Below are 23397 nucleotides of genomic sequence, written 5' to 3'. Positions count from 1 at the left end.
GTATCAATGAGGGTTTCAGCAGTAGATGAGCTGAGATGGGGGCAAAGTCGGACAATGTTACGGAGGTAGAGTAGGCAGTCTTAGTGATGACTCAAATATGAGGTCAGAAACTCATCTCGGGGTCAAATATGACACCAAGGTTACATACAAACTGGTTTAATCTCAGACTATTACCAGGGAGAGGATGGAGTTGGTAGCTAGGGAATGGAGTTTGGAGCAGGGACCAAAAACTATGGTCCCTTCAGTCTTCCCAATATTTAATTGGAGGAAATTCTTGCTCATCCTATACTGGATAAGCAGTCTGATACCTTAACAATAGTGGAGGAGTTTGAGAAAGGTGGTGGTGAGGCAGAGCTGGGAGTCATCAGTAAATATGTGGAAACTAACTTCTGATGAAAGGTCACTGACCTGAAACATTAACACTGCTTCTCTCTCCACAGACCTGCTGAGTATTTCCAGCACTTTCTGTTTTTATTGTGAAAACTAATGCTGTGCTTTCAGATGATGTCATCAAGGGGCAGCATATAGATAGCAAATAGGAGGGGGCCAAGGATAGGTACTTGAGGGACACCAGCGGTAACGGTGCAGGGGCAAGACGAGAAACCATATTTTCCTACAGTATAAGCAGCTCACCCAGCCTCACTAACCTACACTGGCTCCCCATGTTGAATTTACAATGTTTGCCCTTTTTACTTATTTCCTGCACTGTTTGGCTTTACTTTATTTTTGTAACCTCCTCCAACTTCATGTCCCAAATCACATCCTCCAATCTCTGAGTGTGAATTTCTATGAATTATATTTCCCTGTATAGTTGATGCTGGTTTGTTGCACCTGGGCATATTGGATCCTCTGGACACAATACATAAAGGAATATTAAGTGGGGAGATTGGCTGCCTATAAAAGGAGCCCACCAATTTTCTGTCTGTTTAGATTTTCAGATGAAGAATTGAGTTATCTTGCAGGATGGCAGTCCTCCTCACCCTGAAAGTTTCCCCCAAGTCACACACCATCCTGACTTGGAACTATGGCTGGGATTTTATGCTGGCAACGGGGGTCTAGATGTCTGGAAAAAGCAACGCCAAGAACCATGCATTGCCTCTTCTCTGGAAGGCCCGCTGAATCTAGTGCAAAACAGGCACTTAAATGGACAGTGGCGGGCCTTCCACGGGATCAAGGACCCCACTGCCAGAAGTCTTGCCCTTGGAGAGCTGCCAGCCAATCAGCGGCTGGTAGCTCTTCCACTGAGCAGCGACACCACGGAAGTGGTGGCTGCTGCTGAAGGAGCCCCTACCAGAGATTTTATGCTGTTCCCCACAGCAGGTTTGGAGGTGGGGAGAGCAAAAAATAGGATGGAGGTGGGGTGGGGTTGGTGGTGTTCCTGCCACCTTCCCGCCCCAGACTAAATTTTGGTGGAGGGGGAAAAGGTGGCAGGAACACCACCACTCCCCCCTCACCCCACCTCCATCCCACCCTATTTTTCGCTTTCCCCACCTCCAAACCTGTCATGGGAGACGGCATAAAATCTCCCCCATATCGCCATTCCTTCACTGTCACTGGGTCAAAAACCTGGAACTCCCTTCCTAACAGCACAGTGGGTGTACCTACAGTACAAGTAGTGGCTCACCACCACCTCCTCAAGGACAATTAGGGATGGGCAACAAATTACGTTGCACCCAACCTACCCAATAAGTCTAGGCAAAGAAACAGGAACGTGTTCCTAATTGACAGTAAAGCTACAGAAAAAGGCAGTTCACTTGGAAAAATTGAATTAGTTTTCATAAACTCAGAATATTTGTATCAATTTCCATTTATTGATGTTATACTGCATTTGCTGGTGAATTAGCGGCACCCTTTACCGAGAGAGGCAGTAAGCATGCAGTTATACTATCTTAAATGAGAGACAGAAACACACACAAAAATTGGCAAAGTTTGATAAAGGTATATAATACAATGTACCAGCCTCCAGTATGGCCAGTGAATTTCCAGCTGATCAAAAGGAAGTGATGGGCAGATCTTTTCAATTAATATACAGATACAGGAGGCTATATAAGTTTTAAGATAAAAGAGGGGTTTGCTTTAGTTGCAACTATTTTGAGATTGCCATGAAGCTAAGTCAATGTAATGCCACCTCTTGAAAATTGCCCAGTCTAAACTGATGCTTTAATCGTTTGACCCAAACTACAGTGCCACATTGCATTTCTGGAACCAATGGAACAACAATCTAACTGTATCATTGCCATCAAAAGTGCAGTTATTAAGGGATTCTGGAGCTCTTTATATCTGCAGCTGTTCAGAGAGGGCACTCAGAAATTTGGACTTTATTTACTCACCGTTTACATTGAGAGAGAACGTGATGTTCTTGTAAAGGTTCCATTGTTTGAGCCTCAGTATAATACTATAACTACCAACGTCCTCTTCTGAAATATCTCTTATAGTCAATACATAGCCAGTGATTTTATAGCGAGTATACCTTTCAGTAATAGGCTGTCCATTCTTTAACCTGTTGAGAAAAAAATTATTTCTTTACTATATAGTGTGTAAAATGTAGGTAATTATATAGACCTGGATTTTGCGGTCAGTGGTAAAGCTAGAACTAGGGGTCACAGTATCAGAATAAGGCATTGGCCATTTAGGGCTGAGCTGAGGAAAAATGTTCAAAGGGTTGTGAATCTTTGGAGTTTTCTACCCCAGGGAGCTGTGGACGCTCAATTGTTGAGTATACTCAAGACAGAGATCGACAGACTTTTGGATGCTAAGAGAATCAAGGGATATGGGGATAGGGGGAGTAAGTGAAGTTGAAGGAGATGATCAGCTGTGATCTTATTGAATGGTGCAGCAGACGTGAAGGGCCAAAAGGCCTACTTCTGCTCCTATTTCTTCTGTTCTTATATTCTTATAGAAGTTGAGATAAACCTATTCATGGGGCTTGCCACAGTTCATTTGGGTTGTTACCTCTTTGGCACAGTCCTGCACTCCACCCTGCTACAGCTCTCCCTATTTTCAAAAGCCCCCTCAAAGCCTACTTCTTCCCTTATAGTCACCTTCCCTAAATTTCTTCTCTCTTTCCTGCTTGGCATTTAATGCAAAAGTTCTTGATTCTATTACATGGAGACGGAATGCTACTATCATAGTCTGCACGCTTTCTTTCCCTGTGATTCTAGTATCATCATATATAACATATGTAGCAATAATAGCTTCTGAACCACCACAAGCATGGTTTAAAATACAATATGGCAAGAATGACAAATCCTTCATACTTCGTTCCCTGAGATAAGTCAATAGGACAGATTTTAACTTGAGACAGGAGTCGTCCAGTCTGGGTGGAGGTGGATGGCAAACTGTTGGGATCTCTGCAGCATGAAGCGCAGGAGGATTTTAACTAACACCTTTAACTAGCATGGGCCCATCTGAGTCTGGCAGCAAGTGGTAGTTGGCTGGGGGAGGGGTGGGAGGCAGGAACAGGATGTCGGGCAGCAGGAGACACCACTGTGGATCCAGAAGATTGGCCCACAGCACTCAGATAAGTGGTTGGGAGGGTGGGAATCCCAGGTAGGGGAGGGAAAGGTTTCGCTGGTTCGGCCTACAGGTGAACTCCTATTCCTCCTGGGCCACATGGAAACTTATAAAAAAACAAATCCACTTATCTTTCTGAGCCTCTTCTAGTCCTGGCTCCTCTTGGCAAGGAAGACACAATAACTTCCCTGCACAGACATCTGGTTAAAATTTCAGTCAGGCCCCGATGACGCCATCAGAACCTGATGTGCATAGTTAAAGAAGGCGCCTCTGCCTGTTGGCAGGTGTCTCTCTCCTCTGCTCAGAAGAGCAGGTTAAGATTACAACTCTCAACGGGGCAGCGGAATTAGTGCTGGTAAGTCAAATGGGCTATTTTAACTGCCCACTCATCCAGTTTCCTCCAGGCGTGCAAGTTTAAAATGGCCCATAATATTTTGTACTGTTCATATTATTTTCTATCACCCGCCAACAATGGGTGCCAGATGACTATAAACAATAATTTAATCCCAGGGTGTAGATGACTCTCAAATCACTTGGAAATTAATTGTGACATAATCTGAATCTTCCCAATGAATGCTGCTTTGTCATGCACTCCCACCAAAAGTATCCTCTGTATTCTGCCTTTTCAGTACAGCTAACTATAAATCTGTCAAGCACTATGGGACGACAATTCCACAGGTCCAACATCCCAGCATAAGTGCCAGGATGCGTCCAACAGTAACCCACCTTTCCTGACCCCACCAGAGAATGGGGTCAGGATGAGGTCGCCTTATTAAAATATTGCCAGTGGATGCCTGTGCCTGGGCTGAAGTGTGATTTTCTCCAGAACTTGCTGCCAAGTGCCTTGTATTATAGAAAACTGGGGCAAAAAAATTCCGAGGGCCTTCCAGCACATTTCCTATGGCTCCAGTGGGAATTCAGCAGACTGTGCTCCTTCAGTACATCCTTCTCTACCCTTGGTAGGGATTCCTCATTTAAATTTGAGATTTGGGTTGAGCAAAAATTAAATATCAAGCAGATTTTAACACTAAAAAAAAAGTTACTTTGGCTGAATTTAGATGTACAAAAATTAAGTCCCTCATCATTCAACATCACTTCCCTCAAACACTTTTTTTGTGTATTCTCAATAATGATTTTGACTGTTTCATGACTGTAGTAAAACAAGGAAGCAAAAAAACTGAGCCTATATTTATCTGTTAGACATTTCCCATGCACACCTGGCATGAGTAAGTTTAAATTCTTGCACTGCAAACCACTGAATAGATCTTCAGTCTTTGTGAATTACAAATCTTCGATTCTTACTCATTTACAAACATTTTGCCCCCGTGTTCTGACTTAATGGTGAGGTCATGTAAAGACAAATAGCTCTCTTTAGGCAACAATTCTTGTGGTCAGTTTCCAAGTCTCAAGTGATCATTTTAATCTTACCATAAAAACTCTGGTGGTGGAAATGCTTTGACTTTTACTGGAAAACGGTAGGCTGCCTGACCAGCAAGCACTTCAGCAATACATGATTTCCGGCATCTGGCATTGATAAATGGTTTTTCTGTTAAGGGTGAAAAAAACAAGGAAAGCAAAATATTGTGAAAGATAGTGAAAGATCCTTTTAGGAATAGTTTACATGTGATTTCTGATGTAGAATGATGATTCGTCCATGTTCATGTGTTATGAAGTACAAATGAAAAAATTGATGTAAACTTCTGGAGCAATCCAATTTGGCACAAAAATGCAAGCATAAGAATTGCCAGGTATATAGGTATATCTAATTTATATCAGTAAATACACATCTATAAACTTTGAGAATTTGCTTTTGTTCTAATCCCTTCAAAGCAAAAATTAGAACCATGTAAATTTGTCGACCTTCTTAAAAAAATGGTCGTTAAGTAGGAAAATGGTTTGTTAATTACATGTATGATCATTGTAAAATTGTAAAGACTCTTTTTAAATACATTTAAAATATTGTTACAAATAGTAATCAAATGAGGCATTGAAAATTGCATTATCACATGACTTATGTGTGACACCATGATGAAAATGGTACTAAAACTCCTCCAGCACTTCACACTTTAAATTCTTTTTCTGGAAAATAGAGTGCCTTGAAAAGCTACTTATTATTGAGCAAGCGCTGCACTGTCAGAGATGTCAAATTTTGGATGATGGATGACTAGCTTGATCAAATTTTTTGAGGAAGTAACAAGGAGGATTGATGAGGGTAGTGCAATTGATGTGGTCTACACGGATTTTAGCAAGGCTTTTGACAAGGTCCCACATGGCAGACTGGTTAAAAAAATAAAAGCGCATGGGATTCAGGGGAAAGCTGGATACAAAATTGTCTCAGTGGCAGGGAACAAACGGCAATTGCTGATGGGTGTTTTTGTGACTGGACAGCTGTTTCCAGTGGGGTTCCACAGGCTCAATACCAAGTCCCCTGCTTTTTGGTATATAATTAACGATTTGGATGTAAATGTAGGAGAAATGATCAAGAAGTTTGCAGGCGACACAAAAATTGGCCATGTTGTTGATAGCAAGGAGGATAGCTGTAAACTGCAGGAAGCTATCAATGGACTGGTCAGGTGGGCAGAAAAGTGGCAAATGGAATTTAACCCAAAGAAGTAAGAGGTGATGCATTTTGGGAGATCAAACAAGGAAAAGGAATACACAATAAATGGGCTGATACTAAGCGTGAGGAACCTTGGTGTGTAAGTCCACAGATCCCTGGACAGGTCGATAAGGTGGTTAAGAAGGTAGATGGAATCTTTTCTTTTATTAACCGAGGCATAGAATCTAAGAGTTGGGAGGTTATGCTGGAACTATATAAAACATTAGTTAGGCCACAACCTGCTTACTGTGTGCAGTGCTGGTCACCTCATCACAGAAAGAATGTACCAGCACGAGAGAGGAGATTTACAAGAATGTTGCCAGGACTGGAAAATTGCAGCTATAAGAAAAGATTGGATAGGCTGGAGTTGTTCTCCTTGGATAAGAGGAGGCTGAGGGGAGATTTGATTGAGATGTACAAAATTGTGAAGAGCCTGGATAGACTGGATACGAACGGCCTATGTACCTTAGCAGAGAGGTCTGCGACTCGGGGGCACAGGTTTAAAGTTATTGGTAGAAGGATTAGAGGGCAGATGAGGTGATGTTTTTGTCACCCAGAGGGTGGTGGAGGTCTGGAACCCACTGCCTGAAAGGGTGGTAGAGGCAGAAAACCTCATCTCATTTGAAAGATGCCTGGATGTTCACCTGAAGTGGCGTAACCTGCAGGGCTATGGACCAAATGCTGGAATGTGGGATTAGGCTGGGTGTCTCTTTTTTTTTGGCTGGTGCAGGCAGACATGATGGGCCAAGTGACCTCTTTCGATGCCATAAACTTTCTATGACTCTATGGTTCTAATCCTGTCTGTTTTTTTGGGCAGCATTACCGATCCCATGATACTATTCAAGGAAGAGGTGGGTGGTTCTCCTTATGCACTGGTCAGCATTTATCCCTCAACTGGTACAAGCCAAAATAGATTAACTAGTCATTTGCCTGAATGCTATTTGTGGGATGTTGTGGCCTGCAAATTGGCTGCTGTTTTACCAACAAGACAATCATAACTACATGTCAAAAGTAATCCATTGGCTGTGAAGCACTGTGGATTTTTAATGACATGAATGGCATTATATAAATGGAAGATCTTTCTCTACTTTTTAAAATAAATTAATATATGAGTTTTGTATGTGTTTAATTGTAAATTATTTTCTTTACATTATATTCCATTATTTCTTAGTTCAGGTTTTAGAAATTCATGCCAACAGGGAGCGGATGTCAGGATTGCCTGCACAGTGGGCCCACAGAATATTCCATCCATTCTTTTTGACGGAATGTTTTCCCTTTGCTAATGACATTAAAAATTGTTCTAATAGGAGAATGATAGGTCTATTTGATTTGAAAAATATGATGCACTCAGACCAGAGTAAATCTAATCTTAATAGACTCTAGAATTCATTTGAAATCAGAAAATGGAAATGCTTCATGAAAAAATCGCTTTGAATTGGAGCTCTGCTTTGTCTCATGTACATTGCAAACCTACAATGTATAGAACACAAATGCAAGCATCACATTTTCTGGCCTACATAACACTTTCAGGTAAGCAAAGCATTTAGAGTACAAGAGCACACAGTAAGGATTTCTAGGACTGATGGGATAAATGAACATTTTGACTTTGAATATTCATTTTATTTTATTATTTCTTACCATAAACATTGACTGTTGCTTTCCTTTTTTTCATAGTCTCCCCACTTTTTACTTGACATATGTAGTTCCCTTTGTCAGATGTGAGTACTTTGTCCAGAACAAGGGTGCTGTAGAATATATTTATTCCAGGATCTGTCTGGTCAATTCTATTTGTTATAGAAGTACTTCTGTTTCCCTGAAACACACAGATAGAAATGATTGTATACAACTACCTTGTAATTTCAGCCAGTGATGGATTATCATTTATCTTTTAAGATGATAATTATCAATAATAGGAGTGAAACCAATGCAGAAATTCGATCTCTGCCAACAGGATAGATTTCTACAGTTCTGCACACTGCAGCTAAAAACAAAGCACATTCACTGGAAAATAGTACTATATTTTTCTTGCCACCAAAAGTTTGCTTCATATCTGAATGAACCATTTCGCTGCAAACTCACCTTTTCCCTCTCTCCTAAAGAAGGTGACTCATGCTAAGTTAAATTCCAGGATACACTGGTAGTTCAACAATAGCGCACGTTGTCCTTTATTTACAGACTTGCTGAGAATTTCCAACATTTTCTGATTTTGTTTCAGATTTCCAGTGCCTGCAGCATTTTGGTTTTTTTGCTACACAGAAATGGCTGGTTTTTTTTTAGGTGTGAAACAGGCAGTCATTAGGGGGAATGACGCAGTGCTAAACACAAATTGATCCTTTTTTTAAAATTCGTTTGTGGGATGTGGGCGTCGCTGGCTAGGCCAACATTTATTGCCCATCCCTAATCGCCCTTGAGAAGGTGGTGGTGAGCTACCTTCTTGAACTGCCGCAGTCCTTGGGGTGTAAGTACATCCATCATGCTGTTAGGAAGGGAGTTCCAGGATTTTCACCCAGCAACGGTAAAGGAACAGCGATATAGTTCCAAGTCAGGATGGTGTGTGGCTTGGAGGGGAACTTGCAGGTGGTGGTGTTCCCATACATTGGTTGCCCTTGGCCTTCTAGGTGGTAGAGGTCGTGGGTTTGGAAGGTGCTGTCGAAGGAGTCTTGGTGAGTTGCTGCAGTGAATGTTGAAGGTTGAAGGACAAATGTGAGGTAATGCATTTTGGAAGGTCTAATACAGGTGGGAAGTATACAGTAAATGGCAGAACCCTTAGGAGTATTGACAGGCAGAGAGATCTGGGCGTACAAGTCCACAGGTTACTGAAAGTGGCAGCGCAGGTGGATAAGGTAGTCAAGAAGGCATACGACATGCTTGCCTTCATCGGTCGGGGCATAGAGTATAAAAATTGGCAAGTCATGCTGCAGCTGTACAGAACCTTAGTTAGGCCACACTTAGAATATTGCGTGCAATTCTGGTCGCCACGCTACCAGAAGGACGTGGAGGCTTTGGAGAGGGTACAGAAGAGGTTTACCAGGATGTTGCCTGATCTGGAGGGCATTAGCTATGACGAGAGGTTGGATAAACTCGGATTGTTTTCACTGGAACGACGGAGGTGGAGGGGTGACATGATAGAGGTTTACAAAGTTATGAGCGGCATGGACAGAGTGGATAGTCAGAAGCTCTTTCCCAGGGTGGAAGAGTCAGTTACTAGGGGACATAGGTTTAAGGTGAGAGGGGCAAAGTTTAGAGGGGATGTGCGAGGCAAGTTCTTTACACAGAGGGTGGTGAGTGCCTGGAACTTGCTGCCGGGGGAGGTGGTTGAAGCTGGTACAATAACAACGTTTAAGAGGCATCTTGACAAATACAGGAATAGGATGGGAATAGAGGGATAAGGTCCCCGGAAGTGCAGAAGGTTTTAGTTTAGGCAGGCATCAAGATCGGCGCAGGCTTGGAGGGCTGAATGGCCTGTTCCTGTGCTGTACTATTCTTTGTTCTTTGTGGATGGGGTGCCAATCAAACGGGCTGCTTTGTCCTGAATGGTGTCAAGCTTCTTGAATGTTGTTGGAACTGCACCCATCCAGGCAAACAGAGAGTATTCCATCACACTTCTGACTTGTGCCTTGTAGATGGTGGACAGGCATTGTGGAGTCAGGAGGTGAATTACTCGTCAGAGAATTCCCAGCCTTTGACTTGCTCTTGTGGCCACAGTATTTATGAGGCTGGTCCAGTTCAGTTTCTGGTCAATGGTTACCCCCAGGATCTTAATAGTGGGGGATTCAGCAGTGGTAATACCATTGTACATAAAGGGGAGAAGCTTAGATTCTCTCTTGTTTGAGATGGTCATTGGCTGGCACTTGTGTGGCACAATTGTTACTTGCCACTTATCAGCCCAAGCCTGGATCTTGCTGCATCTGGACACAGGCTGCTTCAGTATCTGAATGGTGCTGAACATTATGCAATCATCAGTGAGCATTCCCACTTCTGACCTTATGATGGAGGGAAGGTCATTGATGAAGCAGCTGAAGATGGTTGGGCCTTGGACTCTACCCTGAGGAATTCCTGCAGTGATGTCCTGGGACTGAAATGATTGACCTCCAACAACCACAACCATCTTCCTTTGTGCTAGTTATGGTACCAACCAACGGCACATTTTCTCCCTGATTCCCAGTTTTGCTAGGGTTCCTTGATGTCATACTTGTTCAAATGCTGTCTTGATGTCATGGGCACTCACTCTCACCTCACCTCTGGAGTTCAACTCTTATGTCCATGTTTGAACAAAGGCTGTAATGAGATCAGGAGCTGAGTGGCCCTAGCAGAACCCAAACTGAGCATCAGTGAGCAGGTTATTGCTGAGCAAGTGCCACTTGATAGCACTGTAGACGACCCCTTCCATCACTTTGCTGATGATCGAAAGTAATCAAAATATATAAACACAAAGGGGGAATAAGTAGGATGGGCCCTGAAAATGGGGGTCACGATGCACAATTTATCTGTGCCTGTTGATTGCAATGCCAACTTTGTGCTGCTTGTGGCAATGCAGCAACTCGCCAAGGCGTTTCCGTAGGAACATAGGAAATAGGAGCAGGAGTAGGCCATTCAGCCCCTTGAGCCTGCTCCGCCATTCAACTAGATCATGGCTGATCATCTACCTCAACACCATTTTCCTGCACTATCCCCGTATCTTTTGATGTCTTTAATATCTAGAAATCTATCGATCTCTGTCTTAACATACTCAATGACCAAACCTCCACTGCCCTCTGGGGTAGAGAATGCCAAAGATTCACCACCTTCTGAGTGAAGAAATTCCTCCTCATCTCAGTCCTAAATGACCTACCTCTTATTCTGAGATTGTGTCCCCTGGTTCTATACCCCCCAGCCAGGGGAAACATCCTTCCTGCACCACTTAAGGTAGCATGCACTGCTTAAAGCTAGGCTGCTCCATTTAAAGGGTGGCGATTCGTGGCTAGAGTAGGTGCTGGGAGTCATGGTTGAAGAAAATCTGTCCTGGGAAAGAGTGAGGAATGGCACAACAGGAGAGAGCGGGCTCCAAGGTTTTTGAATGCTGCATGGAGGCCTTGCTGGAGTAAGTGGAAAGGAGAACAGATGTTCGGTATCTGCATGGGGGAAAGAGACCCTGCAGACATGCACTCAAAATGCAGTGGGAGCAAACAGCCATTGAGGTCAATGCCAGGAGTCAAGCCCTGAGGACCTGGATGCAGTGCCATAAATTCAATGACCTCACACAAGTGGTCAAGGTTAGTGAATGCATCCTCAAATGCCATAACCTATAAACTGCACCAGTAGGCTTAGCCACTGCTCAAATCGCACACCTCCATCAGTCACCTACCAACAATTTCTATCAACCACGATCCCTACCTAACATTTATATGCTTCACCCTCACGCGCTTAGCACTGCCAGAAGCCTCACACCCACATCTCACAGGTTGCACAGACTGCCAGCTATTCAACCACGGCAGCCAGATCAGCCAACAGATTGTACGACACTCACTGACAAACTTCCCTCTCTCTTGCAGGATAAGGTGGCACACAACCGGAGACAACGGGAGCTAATTGGAGGATGACAGGCATGCCTGCATGTCCTAACCCCCTCAAGGAGGACACAGTACCGGCCATTAATAAGATGCCCATTATTGAGGCCATGGCCGGTGGTGAGGCTGAAACCATTGAAGATGATGGTATCCTTATACCTAATTCTCCTTCTCTCATCCCATTTCCACCTCATCTCTCCCTCTCTTCTAAATTACGCTGCAAATATGTAAATATGCACCTCTCCTCACCATAACCTTTCCCTGTGCCTTTTTCTTTTCAGGTGGAACCTGGTCAGGCAGTGGAAGAAGAGAGTGATGATGAAGACACAGCACCATCATTTGATTTCACACTCGCACAAACAACACATTGCTTGTCACTTATTAGCCCATACCCAAGCCTGAACAATCTCCGGATCACATCATTCATGAAAAAACAATGAACAGTATTTTAGCTCCATTTTCCCTCATCCAATTGCATGTTAAAAAGAATGGTTCATATGTACAGCAGATGCTGTAGAATCTGTATTATAACCATAAATTCCCATAGTAACGTCATGTTAATTATACACAAGGTGCAACCAGTGGTATTTCCCAGAAAAGTCATTATAATTGCACATCCGTTACTATGCCTTTCCTGCAACATCAAAATAAAGACCATACTAGACTACGGGCTGAATTTTACCAGCCCCTCGACGTCGGGGTTCATGGCAGGGGGGGCCCGGAAATTCCACCAGGAGAGACACAACGTGGGCCTCGACGCCAAGAAGACCCCGCCCCATTTTTCTAGCAGCGGCGAGGCCTCGGGGCGGCCCCCCCCCCCACCCCACAATCCTTGGGCGAAAAAACTTAATATATTTAAATAAATGATAATAAAGGAATAATGACCTACCTTTCCACAATGGCCATCCTAAACCGAGATTAAAGACGGTGGGCAGAGAGATCTGCCAGGAGATCCGAGGCAGAACCCTGGAGGGGAGGGGAGAGGAGTGAAGTTTTCAGGGCGGGGAGAGGAGAGCGGGGAAAACTGTTTCAATTGGCTAAGGGGATGTTGGGAAGGGGTTGAAGGGCAAAGATTGGTACATTTGGGGGTGAAAGGTCAGGACTGGCAAAACAGTGTTTTCAGTGGGGGAGAGTGAAATAAAAAACTTGTTAGGTCATTGGGGTGGTGGAAAAGGGGCTTTGTTCATTTTTTGATTGTGAAAATTGAAAACCCAGTTGCACTTCACTTTAAAAATGTAAACATCTTGTAAGGGCTTGAAGCCCTTTAAAAATGGCACCGGCGCCTGTGCACTGGCGCTGGACACCATTGCCAGGGATGGAGCGCTCGCCCCTTCTACATCATCAAGGGCAGGCACTCCGCCCTTCCATGTTAATGAACTGCCGCAATACCTCCGCAGCACACGTCTCGCGCATGCGCCGCACTGATCTGGAAGCTCGCCACCAAGATTGCTGCCGAGCTATTAAAATTCAGCCCTATTTGTGTACAGCAGGCCAAACAACAAAGTAAATAGAGAGAGTGTGGTGTTGTACATAAACAGGGTACAAATATAACATATTTTTTCATGGCTTTACTTCCATAGCACATGAAATGTAATTTGTTACACTCAATGGATCCAGAATGCACAATACATTTTCCTGTGGAGCAATTCATAATGTTCTTCACATTAATTTCAACAGGAAGGGAGGGGGAAATATGAATTTCAGATTAGGCTGTTTCTGTGGTAATTTGCACACAACCAAGTTCCTAAAATGAAAACAAAATTAGAAAAATGTTTCTTGTAGCACGTTTTACACGCACTGGCCTGGATTTTGCTGAGCTCCCGACATGGGGCTCCGTGGCAAGGGGGGCAGAAGATCATACCAGCAGCAGCCTGCGACAGAGCCCGATGCCAGAACTGCTGGGCCCAATCTTCCCGGCAGCGGCAAGGATCCATGGCAGCACCCCCCACCACCCAACCCCCCCCCCCCCACCCCGGCGATGGGACCCAACTTTAAATATTGAAATAAAGGACATGAATAAATTAACATACTATTTCCCACCATCTTACCGGCTCTCCACAACCTTCCACGTGACAGCCAGCACTCACGCACCTACGCTTTCCCGTCCAGGGAAAGCTAGCGCCACTGAGGTAGAGAAGGGGGGAAAGGGGGGATCTTAGGATTTTTAGTGTAGTGGGGGGGAATGAGGTGAAACAGGGACAACTCTGCATTTGTAAGTGTGGGAGGGAGGGGGGAAAGGGGTGACTTCTGCACCTTGTGCAGTTGTGGGGGAGAGGTCAACTATTCAATTTAAGTGTTTTGGAGGGGAACGGGTCACACTTTTATGTACCGTATATAGTTGTGAGGGAGGGGTTCTGGGGTTGAACTTTGTACTCTCTGTGCAGGTCTGGCAGCCCTTTAAAAATGCGTCAGCGCCTGCAGAGGCAGGTGACATCGTTGTGGGCATTGCAGAGTCTACCCGTCATGTGATTTGGGGGGTGGGTGTTGTGGACCGTCCTGCGTATGGAAATGAGCCTCTGCACGCTAGATTGCAGCGGCAGGGCCACCATTTTTTTCGCCTGCTGCCACTCCAGGCAGCGGGAGAATAAATTTCATCCCAGTATACCAGACAAATCATTTGTGATGTTGAGTAGTCATTATGCAACTTTTTCACTTGAGAAATATGGTGAGAATAATTCCTCACTTATTGTTATGCCAAAAAGTGTTCTCTCCAACGTTCTCTCTGACTAATGGCATTATAATAGCTTTCCCAAAATATATCCAGTCTGGGAGTGTGTTTACCTGACAGTCCCTTAAATGAATATGCTGAAAAGATTGTAGTCTCAGGGTTCACTGCATAATAAAAGAATATGTGCAACACCTAAAACATGATAGATTTCAAACAAGTGGCTAGATCTTTACATTAAAGCAGGAGCCATAAAAGGAACTTTAAAATGTTTACCCTAAATATGTATCTGTCTTGAAAATGGTGCATGTGGAGAGGACGGAAGGTGAATTCAATTTAAAAAGTTTGTACTTAAAAATTTATTTTTACTGGTATTTTTCCATACATAAGAATATCAAGGTTCCATTTTTAGCTTACTCTGAATAAGAGGAATATGGAAATATTTCAAGGTTGCTCTACATATTTCCTTCTATTTGTCTAAATTTAACTAACATTATTTTGCATTTATTCAGCAGTCTGTTATTTTTCTATAGATGTGTTTTTTAAACTAAGCAGAATGTCACTGTGAAAAGATTTTAAAAAGTGAAATTAAAGTGTAATATTATTTCTGTCTCCAGGCTCTCTGCCAATGCAAATTATTCATTCATACTTGTGATCTTAAACAGCAACATCTTTCAACATTTCCTGGTAATTCTGAAGGGCAGGAGAGAGATCCAGAAAGGCTGAGCTATCAACTAGACTTTGTCTTTCAATGCCTTTGAAGTATGTATCCTGCTTAAGATACTTACTTTGCCAGGGAAATCCCAAAGAATCTCAACTCTTGAATTCAGTTCTGCCGTCACTGTACACTTTATAGCGAGTGTTTTTCCACTCAGCATCTTGACTGGATTGGTCACATTCAGCTGTACATTGTTGATGCTATTGACTAAATTTTAAACAATAATAAAATAAAATTAATATTGTCAAAGAACTCAATATCTCAGATATCTGGATACTATGCATAGCGTATGTATCACTCTAAATTGTTCTATATACAATTACTGTAAGTTTTATTCTATTATTTTATAAATTAACTGAATATTAATTACCCTAGTAACCTATGATACAGCACATTTACACATTACGTTATGATATGCAATTGTTTTAGCTTTGTTTGAACAACAGATTTACGTATTTATCAAATGCAGAACTTATGTCACCAACACCCTAACATTCCCAGCACCTCTCTTCCATTGCGTATTATATTCAATGGACTTTCTCTCTGTGACATTGTAGAGGTCCCCACCAGCTTTTGCATGTGTTTTATTTGATGAGGAAAGAAGGATTATGAAAGTAAAGTAACAGAATAGAATGGTTCTGCTTTACATATAGCAACAGAGTAAGATTTATTCGTTCATACTTTTGATCTTAAAGTGCAACATCTTTCAACATTTCCTGGTAATTCTGAAGGGCAAGAGACTAATAAATCCACTTTACAATTTTGCAATGATATAAAACAAGCAAATGTCTTAGGACTGTAATCTTCATTCTGGGATGGCATCCACAATGGCAAAGACAAATCAGGTGCGATTGCCTAGTCTATCATGCTTTAATGTTGTTAAAAATTGATTAATTGTGTACTTTTGATTCCCCAAAATGATAATTCCAATCTAGCAGGTACGCTTAGCGACCCCGTTTTTAAAACTAATTTTTATCGCAAAACGTTGTTAAAAGAATGGCCCGGATGGTGAAACCATCAGCGTTGCCAATCATTACAACTATGAAACTGACAGAAACTTCTGGTGTCCACACCGGCACAGTTAAACACGGAAATCCAGAAATAGCTGTCAGTGATTCCTGGCTCCTCCAAAAGGTGCACTGTTCAAGTCCGCAGAGATGGATATTTTTAGAAATCACCCGAGTTGGCATGAATGCAACTTTTTACGCCACAATCTCACTTTAAATCCCCTTCCCCAAAGAAGTAACACCATGTTGAATGAGGTGTAACTGGGTTTTTAACAGCATACTAAGTCATAATTACCGCTTAATGACCTCTCTGGTCCTGAAAAACTAATTTTATGTTTGTGGAATGTCAATTTTCTCCATTATAAAAATTCCATAGGCTTTTGATATAATAAAAAACAAATTTAAGTTTGTTTATGATATTTCAGCTTCTACCTTAATCCCAGTGTATGTTCCAAGCTTTATTTCGCTGTCTATAAAATTATTAAAAAGCAAAAGATAATCGGTGCATTTTACTTCCTGGTTTGCTGTGTGTGGAAATTCTTCAATGTGTAGTAACAAAAAGAGGAGGGCAGACTTTTAAAAAATAAAATCAGCATTAGAAATGCACAGCAAATCAGTGTCATAAATATGGTATAAAAAAAATCAGGGGCTGAATTTTATGAGTGCGCCACAGTTCGCGGCAGCGCACTCTAAAAAGAGCGTGCAGCCCGTGCGGATGTGCTGTCCCTGAGCCCCCGCGATATTACGTGCAGCGGCTCATTTACATAGAGGGGGCAGAGTGGCCGCCCCCAATGATGTAAAGGGGCGGCCGCCGCATCCCCAGCAACGGCGTTTGGCGCTACTGCGCAGGCGCCATTTTTTAAAGGGCTTTAAGTCCTCACAAAGTAATTTTAATTTTTAAAGGTGCAGTTATCGGGAAGTTTTATTGGCAATGAATAAAGATGCCGAGGCCCTTCCCCAACCCCCCCCAATGGTCACTTCAGTGGCATTAATTTTCAAAAAATAATTTGTTCCCTTCTCAAACTTTCCCCCCGGACCTTTGAGCATTTGGCCTCTAACCCCTTCCCACCATCCCCACGTCCAATAAAATGTGTTCTCCCCACTCCACTAGCCCTCCCGCCCTGACAATTTTATTACTCCCCGCTCCACGCCAGGTTCTCGCCTGGAATTCTGTACAGAGTTCCGAAGGCGCGCGGAGCACTAACGGAGCCGTAATATCAGAGTGGGACGGCCGCTGCCTGAAGGTAGGTGAATTTGCATTGTATTAGGTCTTATTTTAATATGGAGATGAAGGGCCCGCTGCCTGCGGCGGGTGGGGGGAGGGCCGCACCAAGGTCCCACCGCTGCCAATAATATGCAGCGGGCCCTTCTTGTTGTTGCTGGTCGTGGTGGGCCTCCCCCCACAGCATTTTACCGGCCCCCGCGCCGCGACTCGCGGCGTTGAGGGGCCAGTACATTTCAGCCCCAGGTGTATTTTAAAAGTTACAAGAAAGCAACATGAAGGACTGGGCTAAATGTAGCTTCACAACAACTAAATGTAGTGCTATAAGAACAACTTAAACCGAATAAGGTTTGAAATAAAAATCACAAAGTAAAATAACGTCAGGAAAGGTGAAATACATGCCACAGAGATCGATAGATATCCGTGGGCAGCTTCAAGGTCACTTCACCGATGACTGCAAAATCCGGGCCAATGTTATTTAAATGGGAGAAGTAAAATAAATCAAACTTAAAGAAAAAGCCCATAATTGCGCAAAGATGGGAGGCAGGTCAGAAGATTGGACAGAATATAAAAAACAGCAAAGAATGACTAAAAGATTGATAAGGAAGGTAAAATTAGAGTACTAGAGAAAGCTAGCTAGACATATAGTAAGAGTTTCTATAGACATTTAAAAAAGAAAAGTTAACAAAGTGAGTGCTGGTCCTACAGAAAGTGAGTCTGGGGAATTAATAATGGATAATAAGGAGATGGCAGATGAATTGAACAGATATTTTGCATCGGTCTTCACTATTGAAGATACAAGTAACATCCCAGTATTAGCTGTAAGTCAGGAAATGGAAGGGAGGGAGGAACTCAAGAAAATTACAATCACCAGGGAAGTGGTACTGAACAAATTGTTGGAGCGGTGGGCTGACAAGTCCTCGGGTCCTGATGGACTTCATCCTAGGGTGTTAAAAGAAGTGGCTAGTGAGATAGATGATACATTAGTTTTAATTTTCCAAAATTCCCTAGATTCGGGAAGGTTCAGTTAGATTGGAAAATAGCGAATGTAACTCCTTTATTCAAAAAGGGAGGGAGACAGAAAGCAGGATACTACAGGTCAGTTAGCTTAACATCTGTCTTAGGGAAAATGTTAGAAGCTATTATTAAAGACGTTATAGCAGGGCATTTAGAAAATTCAAGGTCATCAGGCAGAGTCAACACAGTTTTGTGAACGGAAATCATGTTTAACCAATTTATTGGAGTTCTTTGAGAGAGTTACATTTGCTGTGGATAAAGGGGAACTGATGGATGTATTGTACTTAGATTTCCAGAAGGCATGTGATAAGGTACCACATCAAAGGTTATTGCGGAAAATAAAAGCTCATGGTATAGGGGTAACATATTGGCATGGATAGGAGATTGGCTAACAGGAAACAGAGAGTAGGCTCAAATGGGTCATTTTCTGGTTGGCAAAATGTAACGAGTGGTGTGCCACAGGGATCCCTGCTGGCGCCTCAACTTTTTACAATTTGTATAAATGACTTGGATGAAGGAACCAAAGGTATAGTTGCTAAATATGCTGATGACACAAAGGTAGGAAAGTAGGTTGTGCAGAGGACATAAGGGGGCTACAAAGGGATATAGATAGGTTAAGTGAGTGGGCAAACACCTGGCAAATGGAATATAATGTGGGAAAGTGGGAAGTTGGCCACTTCGGCAGGAAGAATAAAAAGCATATTATCTAATTGGTGAGAGATTGCAGAGCTCTGAGATGCAGAGGGATCTGGGTGTCCTAGTGCATGAATTACACAAGGTTAGTATGCAGGTACGGCACGTAATTAGGAAAGCTAATTGAATGTTATAGTTTATCGGGAGGGGAATTAAATACAAAAGTAGGGAGGTTATGCTTCAGCCATACAGGGCATTGGTGAGACCACATCTGGAATACTGTGTACAGTACAGGTCTCCTTATTTAAGGAAGGATGTAAATGCGTTGGAAGCAGTACAGAGAAGGATTACTAGACTAATACCTGGAATGGGCAGGCTGTCTTACGAAGAAGAATTGGACAGGCTAGGCTTGTATCCACTGGAATTTAGAAGAGTAAGAGGTGACTTGATTGAAACATATAAGATCCTGAGGGGTCTTGACAGGGTGGATGTGGAAAGGATGTTTTCCCTTGTGAGTGAATCTAGAAATAGGGGTCACTCTTTAAAAATAAGGATCACCCATTTAAGACAGAGATGAAGAGAAATTTTTTCTCTCAGAGGGTCCGGAGTCTTTGGAATTCTTTTCCTCAAATGGCGCTGGAAGCAGTCTTTGAATATTTTTAAGGCAGAGGTAGATAGATTCTTGATAAACACGGGGATGGAAGGTTATCAAGGGTTGGTGGAAATATGGAGTAATCAGTTCAGCCATGAACTTATTGAATGGCAGAGCAGGCTCGAAGGGCCGAGTAGCCTACTCCTGCTCCTAATTCGTATGTTCGTATGTAAAAATAGTATTCCAGTGTAGAAATTATAACCTGCTAATTTGCTCTTAGCTTCTGCTTACTGTCAATCCCATTAACTACAAAATCATAAGTCATCAATGCAAAAAGATGTTTTTGTATTTCTGCAGATTCATCATTACAGTTTTTTTAAGACATAATGATAATGTAGAGCTGTAGAGTCATACTCGGAATGAGTGGCTAGCTTCAGGATAGAACACTAAGAAAGGAAATATAGGAGCAAGAAGAAAGCAGCAGCTCAAAGCATGGCAGCACTAAACAGTAAAAACAAATTACTTCAAGAAGATCTAAAACACATGGGAGTTATTAAAGCTTAGAGCAAGAGTGCTACTTTCTGCCTCTGAAACCTAATATTTGTATCAAATATTTGGCAAATATATAACCTGAATTAGCCAGTCAGATGCACCATAAAGAATGAAATTATGAACTGTATAAATATTCAAAACTCTTACAAGCATATCACTGAAATGTTTAAAAATCTCTTTTCCAGTGATGTCCTGCACAGCAGACCAGTGCTTCAACATTGAGTGCTTAAATTTTTATTTTATTTATTTAGAGATACAGCACTGAAACAGGCCCTTTGGCCCACCGAGTCTGTGCCGACCAACAACCACCCATTTATACTAACCCCGCAGTAATCCCATATTCCTCACCACCTACCTATACTAGGGGCAATTTACAATGGCCAATTTACCTATCAACCTGCAAGTCTTTGGCTGTGGGAGGAAACCGGAGCACCCGGCGAAAACCCACGCGGTCACAGGGAGAACTTGTAAACTCCGCACAGGCAGTACCCAGAATCAAACCCGGGTCCCTGGAGCTGTGAAGCTGCAGTGCTAACCACTGCGCTACTGTGCCACCCTAAATTTATGTGAGGCAATCTTTCAACCTGTGATCTGATGTCAGAGTAGGTTTTCCAAATTGATATGTTGATCGGATGAGATGAAGTAGAGTGGAGGCAGGCTCGTGTGGACCATTAACACTGGCATAGACCTGCTGGCCCAAACAGACTGTTTCTGTGCTGTAAATAATATGTTATACTATGTAAAATCTGAGGAAACATTTATAAGACTCAACCAAGCATTGAAGGTGCTAGGTAATCAAGTTGGCCAGGAATTAATTGTCTGTTTTGGATCCCCAAAATCTTTTGGGTTGTCACAAGTCCTCAATTTATCATGTTTGAAACAAAATATATCATAGTGAACTAGCGACTTGAAATGTTAACTCTGTTTTTCTCTCCACAGATGTCGCCTGACATGCTGAGTATTTCCAGCATTTACAGTTTGTCACGCCAACTTGCTTTGTTGAATGATAATTTTCTTTACCCACTGACTGGAGATCTGAATTTACATTTTTCTGAAGAAATTTAAAAAAGAACAGATAAAAGATGACTTTGCTAGCAGCTTAAAATTATCACTGAATTTGCAACACTATCGCACACTGCAAGGCCTGTGAGGAGGAAGACGGAATGTCTGCTCATCCCAGCAAGAAGCAAGACCCAGCACCTTTAAGGGAACTGCTTGTTCTTTTTCTTCTGGCAAGAAGAAATCCTGCCTGAATCACTTAGTGACTGTCATGTGTCACGCCCTTCCCCATCTGTGGTTTTAAGCTTGTGTTTCTCTGCAGCAGTAAGGAGAAGCATCTGGACTCTGACACGTGCAGACCCAAGTGAGAGTCCCTGTCTCTCTCTGGGCTGAATTTTATGAGGCCTCCGGCGTTGGGGGTCGTGGCGGGCGCCGGAAGATTATTCTGACAGCAGCCCGCCACGTTGCCCGACGCCGGGAGGGTCAGGCCCGATCTTCCCGGCGGCTGCGAGGCTCTGTGGCAGTCCCGCTGCCGCTGGGCAATGGGACCAAGATTTAAATATTCAAATTATCAGAATGCATACGTTTAAATAAAATTGAGTCCAATCTTACCAATCTTCGGAGTGGCAGCCAGCACTTATGTGCCTTCACTTTCCCATCTGGGGAAAGCAGGCACTGCAGTGGTGGGAAGGGGGGATATTTAAGATTTTTAGTGCGGGGGTGGTGGGGGGGGGGGGGGTGGAATGGTGTCAAATTTACATCATTAGTGCAGGGGATGGTGGGAAGGGGTGACCTGTGCATTTTGTTCAATTTGGTGGGGTGGAAGGACATGTGTGGAAGGTAAGTGCTTTGGGTGGCGGGAGCGGGCAAATAATGAATTTTAGTGTGTGTGTGTGTGTGTGTGTGTGTGTGTGTGTGTGTGTGTGTGTGTGTGTGTGTGTGTGTGTGTGTGTGTGTGTGTGTGTGTGTGTGTGTGTGTGTGTGTGTGTGTGAAGAAAGTTGGCACATAATTTGTTATTTTTATTACTTCGGTTTAGGTACAATATAGTTAACCTCTTTCTTTGTTAAATTCAAGAAAACCTGTACGATTACTTACTTGCTATGATCATAACAAGAACCAATCAAACACCTACTGAATTGGCCAGTACATCCACTTTAAGAAAGAATTAAACCTGTTGTGGTCAAACAGGGAGAGGGAACTTGACCATAACAAGTTATTTCAGATTTCCAGCATCTGCAGTATTTATTTTGTTTTTAACTAAATAGATGGATTATAGAAAAAAAAAGACTGGTTATTCAGTCATCAGTTTTGAGGGTGTCATCCTAGAAATGAGGGTGAACTGGAAGGTCTGTTAGGAGGAGGTGATTCATGAGCAGTACAGTAGAAAGCAAGAATCAAAACTTAGCAGCTAGTAAGTGGCATGAATCCTGGCATAGCTGATTGCGGGGTGGGGGGGGTGGTGTGTGGAGAGGGAAGGGGAGAATATCATAAAGGAGGAGAAACATGTTACATGTTTTTTTAAAAACTTAACCATTCACAGAGCATGTCACCACTATGTATCTAGCGCACAAACATCATTATCTGTGACTCGGTCATCAACCTGGCAAAGAATTGTTTGGTGGATATTAAAGTACAATACAATGAGTATACAAAAGGAAGTGCAGCTACAAACCCTGTCTGTGTGTTAAATAATAAGAATGAAACGTCTTTCCATTCACAGTGGTTTCACACGTCAGCAGACCAATAAATTTGTACGTGGGTCTGGGAATAACAAAGCCTCGTTTGCTGTCCCAAATAACATCCTTTCCGTCAATGGTAAAGGATAAGGCATTCTAAAAGTAAAAGACAGAAGTTATGTTATTATAGTGAATTGCCTCAGGCGGGAAGAAATTGATGTGAGCATTTCTGTAATAAAGGGCAATGTGGCTAAAATTTCATTGATTGCTGGAAAATAAAAGCAACAATTTCAAACAATACACCAGATTATTAGCAAGCCTATTTAAATAACTTTCCACTCCTTTCAATATATGGATGCCTACTAATACAACATGGTATTTATCCAAAGTGAGGGCAGTCACTATACGAGAAAAGCTATTCAGCATTTAGAAGTCATGGACTGAATTTTGTTGAGCTCCCGATGTTGATCTCCGTGGCTGGGAGGGCCAGAAGATCATAGCAGCAGCGGCCTGCCATGGAGCCCGACGCCGAGATCGCCAGGCCCAATCTTCCAGCAGCGGTGAGGCTCCGTGTTGGCTCCTCCGCTGCTCGGCAATGGGACCCAACTTTAAATATTGAAATAAAGGACATGAATAAATTAACATACCATTCCCCAT

At 42.8% G+C, this 23397-nt stretch overlaps 1 protein-coding gene across 3 annotated transcripts in view; it reads right to left on the bottom strand.

The window, feature by feature from the left end:
- flt1 (fms related receptor tyrosine kinase 1) overlaps positions 1 to 23397 on the bottom strand; it is a 306847-nt gene that overhangs the window by 218005 nt on the left and 65445 nt on the right. For all 3 annotated transcript variants that reach the window (XM_068033545.1, XM_068033546.1, XM_068033547.1), the window contains exons 5-9: positions 22737 to 22896; positions 15112 to 15248; positions 7751 to 7925; positions 4942 to 5059; positions 2331 to 2500 (exon numbers count right to left, since the gene is read on the bottom strand). In XM_068033545.1, the coding sequence (XP_067889646.1) occupies positions 2331 to 2500; positions 4942 to 5059; positions 7751 to 7925; positions 15112 to 15248; positions 22737 to 22896 (760 nt within the window). The remainder of the gene's footprint in view (positions 1 to 2330; positions 2501 to 4941; positions 5060 to 7750; positions 7926 to 15111; positions 15249 to 22736; positions 22897 to 23397) is intronic.

Source organism: Heterodontus francisci, chromosome 6 (assembly GCF_036365525.1).
Source record: "Heterodontus francisci isolate sHetFra1 chromosome 6, sHetFra1.hap1, whole genome shotgun sequence".
In the NCBI taxonomy this organism is placed as follows: Eukaryota; Metazoa; Chordata; class Chondrichthyes; order Heterodontiformes; family Heterodontidae; genus Heterodontus; species Heterodontus francisci.
Note: the sequence above shows the minus strand (reverse complement) of the source record. Positions and strands in the feature narration are given on the sequence as shown.